The sequence below is a fragment of the Eucyclogobius newberryi genome, unplaced genomic scaffold (genome assembly GCF_026437365.1).
Source record: "Eucyclogobius newberryi isolate DKJ021-1_F unplaced genomic scaffold, fEucNew1.0.hap1 SCAF_17, whole genome shotgun sequence".
Lineage (NCBI taxonomy): Eukaryota > Metazoa > Chordata > Actinopteri > Gobiiformes > Gobiidae > Eucyclogobius > Eucyclogobius newberryi.
Window position 1 is genome coordinate 32106682 of NW_027315801.1, and position 15963 is coordinate 32122644.

General features: G+C 38.8%; 1 protein-coding gene across 2 annotated transcripts in view; it reads right to left on the bottom strand.

The window, feature by feature from the left end:
* The window catches only part of cpne5a (copine Va), a 109154-nt gene that overhangs the window by 36766 nt on the left and 56425 nt on the right, over nucleotides 1-15963 (bottom strand). For both annotated transcript variants that reach the window (XM_072450080.1, XM_072450079.1), the window contains one exon: nucleotides 5870-5933. In XM_072450080.1, coding sequence (XP_072306181.1) covers nucleotides 5870-5933 — 64 coding nt within the window. The remainder of the gene's footprint in view (nucleotides 1-5869; nucleotides 5934-15963) is intronic.

The following is a 15963-nucleotide window of genomic DNA, read 5'->3' on the forward strand; positions in this document are numbered from 1 at the left end:
ATTCTACACAAAAGTCACAGAAAACAGAAAAAGAAAACAAGGAAGGCACATTTCAAACTTTATGTAGCAGCTCTGACCTGAGCTGATTTTAGTTTTTCTAGACCTAAAAGAGAAACTGAACTGTCCAAAATGTGTCTTAAACTTTGGAACTACAAAACCACACAGATGCTCCGGTGTTTGGTCTGAGAAAGCCCTGAGAGATGGATGAGAGTTTTAGCCTATTCAGTAATGTTATACCGTCCACTCATTTTCTGATTTCTCTGTAATTTTGAATTATCTAACAAACAGGAATAAAAAAGAAAAAGAACAAAATAAATGGCGCTAATATTGATTCAACCAACTTTGTTATCACACAGAGAAATTCTCCTGTTTGAACATGCAATGCCCAAAAACAGGATGTCTTTGTCCAACATCTGCATAATCTGCCTCAGGATTCAGCATTACTTTTGAATATTTCATCCCTCTGACGGTGATTATGCAACCATACTGTCATCACATTTTAGATACCAAAGATTATGCCCTTAAGCCGTAAACAGTCGATTTACTTCCTGCTGCGTTGGGATTCGAGGGTGTTCACATGGATCTATTAGAATCTGCTCAGCCCTGGTTCATCGATTGGTTTGACCCAGATCAGAGGTTTTCATTGTGACCCACACCACAGAGAGCTTCAGGAGCAATGCACATTCAGCATGTCCAGGACAAATCTGATACATGTACAAAAACAGCAACAACATTGTAAGTCTAAAAAGATAAATTAGTTATACAATATTTGGTATATTTCCATAAGCAATATTGGCGATAGATCATTGGTTTATGTGTCGATGTCACTTGCCTGTTTGTTATGGTATTATGCAATGAACCCTTTAAAAAGCTCTGTCATCAGAATGTTCAAAATCCCAAAATGGAGACGACTGGAGACACAGTTTTAATATTTAACTCTATAAATACTAATGGTTTTAATTCTCATAACAAAAGATATTTTCTACCCTCTTAATTGTATGCACTAAAAGCATATTTTTTGGTAAAGTCTGTTATATTTCTGTAGATAAAATTAATAGTGCTTGTGGGAAATATGTTCCTTATAAAACCTAAAAATCAGGATTTTCCTTCATCAAAAATGTGTTGTGTTTATCCTAAAAAAAACACATGTAAAATACAATAGTATTTGTCTTTAAACCAGACTCTTTTTAAAAATTTCATTTTTCCAAAACCACCTTATTTTTCCATATTAATAAGAATTTCTCTATTGAAATGACATTATGTTCTAATTCACATGTGCTTCCATTTCAGAATTTTGAATCTTGTTGTAAATACTGGCCACTGCAGACAAGACTGACATAGATGTCAAGCCATCACAAATAAAACTCCAATACTAAGACTTGTGGCACAACAAGCGTATAGACAAATAGAGTATAGAGTACAAACCCGAGTATTCCGTAATAACAGGGCCATAATAAAGACTGTATCCGTATTTCATTCCATTGTTCAATGCACAATGCTATTCAAGCATCTTGCCTTCTCAGTCCAAGTTTAATACCTCCTCATTGGACCACTTTTATGTGATATTTGATAGTTTAAGGTTTTTGACAAACAAAAGCATTACACTTGCTCCCTGATTTCAATAATAGCTTCATATCCTCTTGAGAACCAGCAGAAGTGATTAGTGCTATTGTTTAGCCCTGTTTCCAATCATCTCCCAGAGGAGCTCCACCTATGAGGTCTCCTAAGTGCTGATTAAAACAGTCAGTGGCTGCTCATGGCTTCTGTGATTTACAAGTTAGACTGGGAGATTGCATGACATCTGAATGTGTGTAAATTGCATATGAAAAGCACAAGTTATGATGACATCCTGTGTTGTTACGAGTTTGCTTTTCACAAAACCGATAAAAAACGTCACGCTGTGTCCCATTTGCAGATTAAATATCTACAGTATCATGAAACTTCAGTTCAGCTGGTTATAAAGAGCTTAAAATTTGTTGCTACCAGGAGAGCTGCAGCAGCCTTGACACAGCCTTCACAATCACTATGTAGTAGCAAAATGGTGCCGCAAGCTTCCACACACAGTGTGGTGCAGGGCTCTAATTAACCACAAAAAGGCTAGAGATTCAGTGGAGCTGGAGGTTTAGATGCACCGAGGGAATTGTCCTCCTCACTCTCATTCTCTATTTCTCTGTTTTGCTGCTGTACCAAGACACTGCAGGTAAAAGAGTCACTGTACACAGTGTGAAAGGGCTTTCAAAGGGACGTGAATGTGTAGAGACTACAGGCGTTTGAGCCAGGGGTCGGCATAAAAATACAGACTTATGGCCACAGTGACCCATGGGACATGTCTGTTGTACATGTATTGACTCTGTAAAAAAAAAGCATTCTAAATTCCAAAATAGAAGAAATTGAAGGAAAAAATGAAGTGAGAAACTGGGATTAACCTCAGGATATCACATAATTGGAAAAAGCTATGTGATGTTGTTAAATGGAAAAATAAAACATTTTAATTTGTTTCTTTTTGTTGAACTCACTCTCCTTTTTGCCTCATAAAATGCCCCATGCATACAATTTGAAGCATTGGCTTTATTATCAACGTTATGGCAAAGAAAAATGGTCCTGTTTTATGTGATTTTAGTTTTGATTGAATTCAAAGCACTGCATCTGTATCTGACTGTTGTGCCATCGGGCAGAATGTGGTCGAGTCAGTGCCAGAGGAGGGAGTCTTTCATCCAACAGCGACGGACGCTGCCTAATCAAACCTTGGCCAGTCCAGAGTGCAGCCAGACTGAGAAAACCTCCCCAGCTACTGTCCCCAAGTTAAGCCCTTCTCTGTCCAGCTGTTGAGCCTGTTTTACAGGTCACCACACAATAAATCACAGTTTAAATCACTTGCTACTTTCTTTATGGGGAAATTGTGTCTTTGATCTCAGGGTTAACCCGCGCTAAACGTGAGAGGCCTATAGCGACATCTCAAACCAGTGACCCTCTAAATGAGCCGCTGACAGAGGAGATGCTCTTTGTCAGAGTGATTATCTTTTGCATTTATATGAGAAAATGGTTTCCAAGGCTTTCCAGTGCAGGTGCAAACTGCTCTTCACAGGCCGGCTACATGCAGGGAAAGACGTGTCAAAATACAATTACTGTGAAGTAGAATTGGAGATTAAAGATGAATGTTTTTCAGCAGAACAGTTAGAATGAGGTTTTCACTTGTGTGTACTGGGATTACTGTTTCATGACACATTACTGCACATTATTGCTGCAGAACAGAGACATCGTACAAACTACAAGGAACAGGAAATACAACAAGAATGGAAATCTATAAACATGTAAATGCATTTTGTGTTGGTTTTGGTTTATGGTAAGCTCGTTCGAAAACTCGAACGAGCTCGAAAATGGATCGTTCTAAAGTGTTTACTCTTTGTAACTTCTCGGGTTGGTCACCTGCTTGTCTCTATGGAGGTGTTGCTGCTTTACTGGAATGTTCCAAAGTATGGCATTAATCATTATCTATTTTGCTCTTATTAATTAAAAAAAAAAACAGTGAAAACCTACGGTCTTAATGTGAGAGGGCGCGCCTATCCACAGATCTAACCTTTACTTGACCCAGAGGCGTCACCTGTTGGTCTCCACAGAGCTATAAGGGTTTAATTCAACTTTATTGAACATTTCAGGCAAAGCAATGGCATTTCCATGGAGACAAGCTGGAGACCGTCCACATACATATTGCGCCTTTAAACCATGTGCACTGAACAGCCATTACAATATGACTAAAAGAGGAATCATACAAATCATGTCGTCTTGAACACCGTCTTTTGAAACTATTCTATTTTCAGTCTTTCATAGTTTCCTGGATTTATTTTGGGCGGCAGTAACTCAATGGTAGAGTCTCGTCTTCTGATCTTTGAGTGCCTTGACGGTAGAAAAGTGCTATATAAATGTGACCATTTACCATTTTTATATTGAAGTGGATTTGCTTCCAAAGGTGTAGCAGGTCTTTGAATGTTATTACACCTCCAAAAATGTGTCTTTAAATGATTCTTCCACTTTTTGGAAGAGCATTGTCTCCATCCACCCGCAAAATCAACTTGGCTCCCTGTAATTATTTCATACTCTCAAAACTGAAGAATGATTTGAAGCAACACGTGGGTGTGGAAACCCTCCAAAGAAAACTACAGAGGTTATAAAAGCTTTTTCATTTAAAGACTCCATGAAGAACAGAGAAACGGCGAGCGCTATATCACAAGCTCAATCGTTTGAAGACTTGAAGCGATCTTTAACAATTACAATCTTTAAGTGAACGTAATATTCTATGACGATATTATTTCTTTGCCTGGAATGTTCCACAGCAAGGCATTCTAAACATCTATGTCCAACAAGACAAGCACTTTATGCAACCAGGCCAAATGACAGGTCAGATCAGTGATAAAACACATGTAAAGTAATAAATGTGACAAAGATACATTTAAATACTATGCATGCTATATCGGGGGAACATTACAGGAAGTAGATGGCTGGCCCTTCACCAAAAAGTCACATATTGCACCTTTAAACAGTAGATTTGGAGTGCAATGACATGTTTTCAGTGTAGTTTACTTGTTGTTTTACTGCACAGCTGAAGGGCAGCATCAACACCTTCAGGAAGACTAAAATAAACAGCTCACCACGTTTAACCTTCAACAGCGCTGAATGTGAACGTGCCCTAAACCATTTAAACAGCCAGGGTCATCAAGTCCCTAATTCCCACACAGACACAGCAGTGGCGGCTTGCTTTATCGCCCCTGTTAGTTTTGTGGCCAATGAGCCCCTCTGCTTTCTCTCCTCGGTGAGCCTTGATTATTTACTATGTTCATTTTGCGGCGTGGATAGAAAGCCAATGGACATTAGCGAGCACGGCTTATTTATACAGATGAATGGGTTAACGTCTCGCAAACAGGACAAAATTGCTGTTTCGGTGATTGGGATAAACAGTGCCTCATTAAACTAGATGTTCAAAGCTGTAGAATATTCAGTAGTGTTTTGCAAAAGACGGATAGCACTGCGACACACAAGTCAAAGCTATTAGCAAACCCACTTCAGAACAGAGCCTTTGTAAACAGCAAAAAGAACACTAATATAATTCCTGCCACACGCGCAATTTCCTTTAAGATGCCTCGAACAATTTAATACTGACAACCCGTAATATATCAGCAGCAGGGAGTTAATGAAGTCCTCTCTGAATAGATGTACAGAATGGAACTGGTAAAAATTAAACTAAATAAAATGCTCCTGGCTTGTAGATCAGCAACATCAAAGTGTCTTCTGGAAGTCGCACCGTTTTGACCGGGTTGCTACTTATACTCCAGAGCGACTTATATGTGATGTTATTCGTTATTTTCACACTGGCAACAGCATTTCACGTGTTGATTATTTTCACACTCTCAACCGCAAGAGGGCGCTCTAGGCTCTAAGCGACGCAGAAGAAGAATCTGCTCTTCCTCTACCTCCGGAGTTTGCAGAGTTGTTTAGAAGTGACACAGAGGAAGAAGAATTAAATGGATTTAGAGAAGTACCGAAAAATACGTTACTTCAGAGTGTTTCCCCAGTGTAAGAATGATAATTTAGCTTAAATATGCGTACTGTGGTCATTATCAGTTCAGAAGATAGAGATAAAGTGAGTAAATAAAGCCACATTGCAAGCCACAAGTCTTGTTCGTTTGTGTTTGAGATGTTCTTTAGATTGGAAGGCAAACATTTGATCAAAAGTAGTAACTATTGATTCAAATGTTGTACCAAGTTTTTGTGTGCAGCTTTGACCACTGTGATTATGTTCCCCAGCAGAATCACGCATTGCCCACAGTTGGTTTGTTTGAAGAATTTAAATTAGAACTAAAAATGAAGCACTTACCCTGCAGTTGCTCAGCTCCTCCACCGACAAAATGATGCTCCCACATTTCTTCCCTGGAATGCCTCTGTGGAGAGAACAAAATCATTATCAAGAGTATATTTTTATGAAACTACAACAACACTGCTGTAAAATGTCAGGACTAGCCACAGCGCTGAATTCATGACAAATGTGTTTTTTGGAGAATAACACATTAATTTTAGTAGGTTTGAACAAGCTGATGAAACAATGATTTATGTAACAATACTATTTTCAAACATTCAGAACAATTCAATTTAATTGTCTGATAAGTGCCGATTCTGTCCTGTAATTACGGCTTTCACTAAGTGGGACTTTAGAGTGACAGGCTGGCAGCTTTAACAAAAACATTAGTGATGATAATTTTTAAATATGACTTTTAATTTGGCTTGATTTTCCACTTCTAATTTTTGCAGCACCTCAGAAAGCCTCTATCACACAATCTCGACAAGTTACTTCCACTGCCTTCCTCTTCTCCAGCAGCAGAAACAGCAAATCCTTAATATCCAACTGTAGTTTTTGAAGTGGAACAAAATCTGTTCTCCTCAGTCACTTCACTTCAGAGAGAGTCCATCCAAGTGAACACAACAAGACAGCGTATCCGCTTTCCAATCATGCTCCACTCCGGCTGCCACTGCGCCTGTCATCTTTCCGGATAAAGACGGAAATTACACGGGCGTCCTGCTGCGGCCAGAGCTGCAGCACAATCATTAGATGGTTTGAACTGATGTGAAGCTCATCTAGATACTGCAGCGACTGGGGGATTCCTTAAACTGCACTACAATGTTCTACTATTGAAAGTTTGGAGTGAAATTTCTGTTAGGGGGATGTGAGGTGTAGAGGTCATCCTGAGATTTACTTACAAATAACCCATGTTGGTCCACTCCACTATTAACTGTTCCACTATTAAAGGAATAATAGAGGATTTTTGATTGAGAACTCAAGCGACTGGTAGTCCCTTTTTTTTTAAACCACCCACCCTCCTGTTGTTTCCGAGAGGCCGCCTCACACACGAGATTTGAGGGTAAACGGCCTCGCAACAGCCCCGTTGATACACTCGGGTTTGTTCATTAGCGCACCGGATCGCATCGCATCTCTAAGTCTTTCTCTGTCGTCATATCAACCGAGCATGCGCAGCCAGGGAAACGTGCTGCTATCCTGGGAACGAGCCAGAACGAGGCTGCAGGTGTGCAGTAGCACGCAGGGAAAAATTGACGTGTGGGAGAACTCGGCTGTCCTCGCCACGAGGAAATGAGAATCAGATTGCGCGCCAAAAATCCTATATTATTCCTTTAACTTTTGCGGTCCAAAAAGTGGACAGTGATGAATGGTATGGACTGACTAAAATATTTGATCTGTATTTACAAAGTTGCTAAACCTTAGTAAATGTCTGTAAACATACTTGTGTTGTCACAATACTAAAGTTCATGCTTAATTTCGATAACAAAGGAAAAGGCTTGATACTTCATATAGATTTTAATACCACAGTGATAATTATTTTAACACTAAACACTATTTTCAGACAATAAACTGTAATTTTCAAAACCATATACATGTCTTTACTATTGCCACGTGGTATTCTACAAGCAGGTGTGTGTGTGTGTGTGTGTGTGTGTGTGTGTGTGTGGTTATTTGAACCAGGACTGGCTGCAATTTGTAGCCACCTCAAACTAGAAACTTTTTGATGGATTTGTATGGGAAATTGGATTGTATTGGATTGTTTCAAGTTGCATGGTAACTGTCACCACTAGTGGACTAGTATCGTGAAGGTGGTGATTGGACTGTCGATCATGTGGGTCTTTGTGCCCATGGTGTGTCCAACACAAATTTCTCCCTAAAAAGACAATAAAGGCAAATCTACCGTATTTTCCGGACTATAATTTGCACCTTTTTTTTTAATAGTTATGGCCGGGGTGCGACTTATACTTCAGAGCGACTAATATGTGATATTATTGGTTATTTTCACACATGCAACGCATTTCACTTCCTGGGATTTGCAGCAGAGACCAAAACCCTGAATGAAAGAATGTATAACAAATGCATGTTCATAAATAGTTTATACAGATGTTGTGTATAGAACTCCAGCTATGGGAAGATACAGAGCAGGTCCTTATCCTCATCCAACACTGCAGGAAACACTGAAGACTTGAAGAAATATGGCATGTGTGTTTTCCATTAACCTCTGCTGGCCTCTTTGGTGGGCCCATTCTCTGTTTACAAGTAGCCAATAAAAGTAGGCCTGTCAGTTGGATCAATGGCAATTTCTCCAAAAGATACTCAAAAAATATGAATTCAATGGAACCTCAAGGAGATGGAACACATCTGCTACATCATAATTGAAAATAAATAAGGCTGTGACTAATTATTTGTTCTTTTAGAGAGGGAAGTCTTATCTTTGGCGTACATCCACTTAAAAAAATATGTTCAGTCACATTTAAATATTCTAATAAATACAGGGTATGATTATTAAACTATTAATAATAATGTTTCATACGCTTAATCCATTTATACCTTTCAAATGGAATTGCACTTTTTTATTGTAGGTCTGAATCTCTGGATGCCATCCGTTTGTTTATGGCCCTTTTGTTCCAAGGACATGAGAAGAAGATGAGCAGCAGAGGTCAAGTTACCCCTCAGAACACTAGTCACATGTAGAACCAGGAAATAAGATTTAGTGGTTTGTAAAATACGACTTTAAGGAGGCGCTGAGTTGCTCCAATCACTGCAGAAGAAGACCAAAAGGTCAATGGTCTGTGCATAATGCATTATTGAGCATGGCCTTTCCTCCTGACAATGACTGGTTAACTGACTCTTGGGCTGCAACTAACGACTGAAGTTAATTAATCTACCATGTACTCTTTCAATTAAACAATTAGTGGTTTGGATTGCGAAAGGTACATGAATATGAGGTAACAAAATGTGACCAAAATTAACCTAAATCTATTAAAAATCCACATTTTACACATTTGTTGTTTTGTTCTTTTGGTGTAATGGTGCTTTGTCTGACATATAAACTCCTCTCAGCACAAGCTAACTTAGTTGACGCTAATTTCATTAAACGATTACCGGGTAGTTATGATTAATTGATTACCTTGTTTCAGGCAGATGACAGACATTTCTTTACAGAGGTTGGCACTAATTAACTGCCGGAATCAACACTGTATAATTTCATGAAACAGCGCACACACAATTTGATTTTGAAGTGATTTTAAGACCAGCACAAATGTTACGCTGACTTCAGGTCCAAATGTTCCTGTGGTAGAACGTTGTTGAGCGGAGGAAAATGTGGACGCTTGATATTATCCCAATGTAAAGGACCAACAACATCTCCTTGATATACATAAATCAAACATAAGCATACGACAATGCAACAAATTCTCTTCCCATTTCCAAGAATCCAGCTGGTATTGGCTCAATCTTTGTCCCGATGTTAGTCTTGGTCAGTCTGTGTGGTCTTTCCCCTTTGGGCATCGCAGCAACTGCCCCACAATCATTTATCCAAACTAGTTTCCACACATGTAAATCTCTAGCTTGTTTTCACATGTTTCTCTGAGTGATCTAATGTCCTGCAACACGAGCCCTTGTTCTGGCTGCTCTCATTCACTGCTTCAGCCTCGGCGGGAGAAACGAGCTGTTTGATGATGAAATGATGAGAAATGCGCTGTGTCGTCCAAATACCTCTGCTATCAGTCGACACTACAGTGAACAAACCCAACATTACAGAGAGGCCAGTTTGTCGTATCACGGGGTAATGTTGATGTGGGCCTTGTTTTGTCTCACATCCGCTGAAGGCTTAATTGACTGGCGCGTCATACTTTTGAGATACATGTGTATTCAGACAATCGGGTGATAATGAGCGATTGTCAACGAGAAGACGAGATTCTGCCAAGATTAAAGGTGTTACAACATCATTACATATTTTATTGTCAAAAGAGAAAATAAAAGATGCGATTTTTACAGGGTTGTTCGAGTTTCTTGTTTTATAATGCGTTGGGTATGATGAAAATTGATGAAAATATATTGCCCGCTGTGAATTAATCTAAGTGAATGGTTCAATCAATATGTGTCTAGGTCATTCTGACTGAGAATTCAATGTGTAGTTTTTGCATCTGTGTATAAAACATGTAATTAATATATTGTCTGGGCTTGTAAAACTGCTTTTGTCATATTTTAAGATCTAAATTAAATCCAAAGAGACACCAAAAAGTCCAGCTGCCATAACAATACAAACGTGAAATGCCGTTTTTAAGTGATTTGGTGAAGCCAGAGAAAACAATTGCGTGCCTGTATATCTGCAGCTGCTCAGTGTGAATGAGTAATATGAAATAGCACTGACCTGACAGCTCCTGTATCTCTGTGCTGCAGGTGAGCCGGGACGTGCCAGCCTGTGCTAAGTACCTCTGATATTTAACAGTATCTGAGCAGGGGATAACTCACACATCGCTTACAGAAGGCCCAGAGTGAGACACAGACTCTCTGCCATATGGTGTTCACCACAATCACTGCAGGAGAGGGATCAGGGAACAGGGTATTCTAATTAAATGTGTCCTGTATATATCCTCCTGAAAGCCTTTGTTAACTCTTTTGCAGGGGACTCTGACTCACCCTGAAGAATTGTTGTGGTTTCAAATGATTTCTTCCTGATTTGAAGGATTTTCTTGACCTTTCCCTATTAAAATATAATATAGCTGGAGCTTAAAGTTGCTTCCACACCAGCAAAGAGTGGTTGAAGGTTATTTTGTCATTTTTGCAGGAGTCCACAAAAATCTCCTTGGTCTTCCTGATGGTCAGGACAAGGTTATTGCAGTGGTTCCATGGAGCAAGATATTTTCTTGATAAAAAACATTAACACAAAAAGCTGAGCTCCTGCTACTAAGTGCTATTGCACAGGATCTGTCGTTGACCTGCCCATTAATGACGATTTTAGATGTTTGGATAAATTCCATTGATTATACAACACACACAATAATCTGAACAAAGCACTTTGTAGTGAAAAATCTGTTTGCAATATCCACATGTAAAGGTCCAGATGTATTACCATTCTGAGCTCACAGACATGATTTAAACAATATGACATTTTACTAATAGCAGTTTGATTTATTCCTCATTTAAAATGTTTTCATCTACATTTTGTGTAGTATGTATAATTCAATCAAAAAGCACAATGACGTCTTCTTTAGCGTGCCAAATTAACAACAACACCAACATATCAGCTACTGTATGTTACAGCTATTACATTTAAGTATTTGTATTTGAAGTAGCTGGACATTATGATTGATGCAAAAACCCTTATTTAACTTGTGAAGTCTGCTCACGGCTCTCTGATCCTTTTACATAAACTCAGTGGATCAAACAAAAGCTCCAAAATAAAACAAATACGACGGGACAGGATTGTGGCTTGACTGTTCACCTACAGCTGCCTGGACACATCTTCCTTTTCATCATCTGAATCGTCCCAGATCAAGCAGAATAATTTGACACGACTACAATTACAATGCTCGAGTTCTGCTGAATACCAATACGAACACAAAGGAGCAATTCACCACAGACAAAAAACACCATCAATTGACCATGACACACAAGGTAACAGGGAATCTACCTTAATACATTGGCCTCTATAAATTTCCATTTGGAGGCAGGGGCTGTCGTGAAAAGGTGAATTACTGCAGTTGAATTCTCCATTTACCTATCTACAGCACTGGGCGAGATTAAAGTACGGAGAATGGGGAGGAAGCAATTGTTGATGCTGCTCACACGCGGTCATTAGGATGAAGAATGGCGCTGATATTTAACAATGCAGCGACGTGTCAGACATACCAGACACACAGGGGGAGGGGGCACGCCGTAAAATACAAGAATATGATTTTTTTGTTTTTTTCACTCCGACGGCTGGCTCAGGGTGGAGTTGTAAATTTTGTACAAAACATATATGTCACTGTGCGATAACAAGGTTTTCACTATTACAATTTACACCAGCATACGCATAATCTCTTCACATATTATGTGAAGAGATTATGCGTTGTTAGTGAGTAAGATAATGTTAAATGTGTATCTTCGACATGAGACAACAATGTACGGTATACAAATCTAAGCTACTACACCTACACCTACACCTACACCTACACCTACTATTACTACTACAACTACAACTACAACAACTACTACTACTACAACTACAACAACAACTACTACTACTACAACAACTACAACTACAACAACTACTACTACTACAACTACAACAACAACTACTACTACTACAACAACTACAACTACAACAACTACTTCTACTACAACTACAACAACTACCACTACTACAACTACAACAACAACTACTACTACTACAACAACTACAACTACAACAACTACTTCTACTACAACTACAACAACTACTACTACTACAACTACAACAACAACTACTACTATTACAACAACTACAACTACAACAACTACTTCTACTACTACAACAACAACTACAACTACAACAACTACTTCTACTACAACTACAACAACTACTACTACTACAACAACAACTACTACTACTACAACAACTACAACTACAACAACAACTACAACTACAACAACTACTTCTACTACAACTACAACAACTACTACTACTACAACAACAACTACTACTACTACAACAACTACAACTACAACAACAACTACAACTACAACAACTACTACTACTACAACTACAACAACTACTACTACTACAACAACTACAACTACAACAACAACTACAACTACAACAACTACTTCTACTACAACTACAACAACTACTACTACTACAACAACAACTACTACTACTACAACAACTACAACTACAACAACAACTACAACTACAACTACTTCTACTACAACTACAACAACTACTACTACTACAACTACAACAACAACTACTACTACTACAACAACTACAACTACAACAACTACTTCTACTACAACTACAACAACTACTTCTACTACAACTACAACAACTACTACTACTACACCTACACCTACACCTACACCTACACCTACACCTACACCTACTACTACTACAACTACAACTACAACTACAACAACTACTACTACTATTACTACAACAACTACTACTACTACTACAACAACAACTACTACTACTACTACTACTACTGCTGCTACTACTACTACTACTACTACATCTACAAAGAGAAAAATAAATGTATGTATAATAAAACTGTGGAATAAAACTGCTTCGTATACATTTCCCTGGCCTTGACAATCCACTGTATCTGTGTACAATTGCAATACGGCCACCGCAATGTGCTTAAACATTTTTTTTTTCTTTTTAAGTATTTATTTGAGCTCCAAGGCTTTATTAGACAAGACAGCTGAGGTGAAATGGGGATGAGAGAGAAGGGAGGACATGCAGTAAATTGCTGGCGCCGTCGTTGCAGCCAGCCGGACATGGAGCCTGGCATATTTAGACTTAACCACTCGCCCAGCGCACAGTGCTCTGCTGCTGTTTCAATGCTGAGAAAGAACTAATCTGAAAGAGGCAGTTTTACCCCTTTGTATTATCAGAATAATAATCATTCCACAGCTGAGGATTTATGAAATTAAAAGCAACACCACCGGGAATCCACTTTTACAGAACAATTCTCTTGATTGACTAAGGATCATATTGTTTGTATGTTTTGTTGAGTGTAATCTGATGAAATGGCTCAGGGCCACATGTTTGCAGCAGCACCATAAAGGTTGCCAAATCTCTCTTGTCGCTTTAACTGGGATTAACTCTCTGATCCTGGTTGATCTCGTACATTGATAAAACCATATCTAATCCTTTACCTCTCTGGGATTAAATAAAAAAAATATGTATCACTGGCTAATAGCACCTCCCAGTCCTGTGGCATGCAAAGAATCAGATCTGGAAACAGGAAGCTTCAGCCTCCTATAATAAATTCTTTGAAGCCAGTAAATAGAACAAAAAAAAAAAAAGCCTAAAAAAGTCAGTCAAATGCACATTCCATCCTTCTCAACAACTGTGTAAACTAGTGGATGGTATTTATAGAAAGTACCTGGTCTATCACAAAGACAGGAAGAGTCCCAAGAGGTCTCAGTTATAGGTATTAGCACATGTATGTGCTAATTAGTAACACTGTATGATATGTTACAGTTTCAGTCGGCTCATACTCGCTAAAGCTGTGGTGTCTAGAGAGATGGTGGTGTTAAAGAGGGAGAAAGGGTTATTTCTAAATAAATGGGTGTTTCATCAACCACCTGCATGCAATATGGATCTTGTTTTGAAGTGAAAAGACTCATTTTCAGGCTCAAAACATCCATACAACATGACTTAAGATGTGTCCTCTAGTGAGACAGCCACTTAACACTTACCACATTGTATTTCCTTTTTTACTTTCTGATTAATTCCCACCAAAGATTTATAAAGCTTTCAGTGTGGAGATTTTAAAAAACAAAGACTTAAAAACAAAATAATTTCCGTACTGTGCAGGATTGTGAGGAGGTAAAAACCATTATAAACCCTCTTCTCATCATAGCTACAGCGTCTGGTCGTTCCACACGATGTACCCAACATTGTTCAGCCAATTTCTTCACAGACATAAAATCAAAGCCCATATCACAGAGTATCCCGTCCCCTGACAGCAGATATAATCTCATTCATGCAGCCTGACCTCTCCCCTCACCTCTCAGGCCTCTGCATTACACCGTGTGTTCAAACAAGTCCTGTATAGATTAACAACAGCAGTGTCAAAACACCTCCAGGGGCTGCTCTGGAGGCTCCCGCTGTGACAGAACTGCACAGATGACCAGAGGTTTAATGCTGACCGTCAGATACAGTGTGTTCAACTTTACCTGAGCTTATTCACTGTCAGGCCAAAAACAAATTCATTCACTTTTGGAGCATAAATCAGGGACGTAGTGGACTGAAGAAAGACTTGGTCAGCTGAGACACATTTGGTTGACGAACAGGAGTTTGCACTAAAAACATTTATAGCATAGTTATAGTATAAATTACTCCTGGATGAATGTGGGATTCTATTAAAAATATCAAGCTTTTCTTGTTACGATTCAAAGAGTGAGTAGGAAGGCAACACAGTGTTTGTTGCAGAGATGAATCATGTTCTCTGATCCAAACTGGTCTCTAATAAGTCTCCACTTTCCGAAGATAATACAGGTTCTTGTGCCATCAGTGTTTCCTCACCTAAGCATATACTGTGGCCATTATTAAAGCGGGCTTCTTGTTTGCGCTCAGCCTTGGAGCCCAAATTGGCATTTAGCAAGGCAGCACAAAGCTCTAATTGTGTGCAGTGCTCTGAGGTGGCGGATGCTGGTTACTGTAAGCTGCCTGATCTTCTCAGCAAAACGAATGTGAGGGAACAGAGAACATGAACTTCTGCACATAAGCAAAACACAACTACAATTCATTTGTACTTGAATAAAAAGGAACTTTTAAGTTTGAACTTAAACCTTTAGACACGGAGCTAGCCTGAATCTACATCTTTACCACTGTTATTGACGTGTAAATGAGATGCACACGGACTCAGTGCTGCTCTTTAATTAAAGTGCATATGACGGTTCAAAAATGTTGATGACGTTTATAAATTGACTTCCTGGTTGAATGTGACGTATGGTATTTTCATAATATTGTTTACCATGCAACCATCCAGTTAACATCCTGTTTGAAAAACTACAATATATGACAACACGTTTGTTTTGTTTGTCTGAAAATTGTGTCCGTTGGTTGAATTTTGTGTATTGATGACGAAGATGGAGGGATTCTGTTTAGAGCTTTGCATTTCCTGTAATTTTCAACATTTCATCCTAAATTGCTTGATTAAGATATGAAACGACATAAGGTGCTGTCTCATCAAATAAATTAACAATTAGAATAACATTAAACTTCTCATATGCACTTTAAGGAGCCCAAAAAAAGTAAGATTTTTTAAAAAGTTAACATTTCAAGCTCAGAAATATAGAGGGGATTGACAAAATGTGCACAACTCAGAGATCTAACCACTGACTCACACATGGCACCACAACACAATCAACTATTTATCCCTTTGCAACTTAGAGACCCACCAAAGATGGCATTTGAT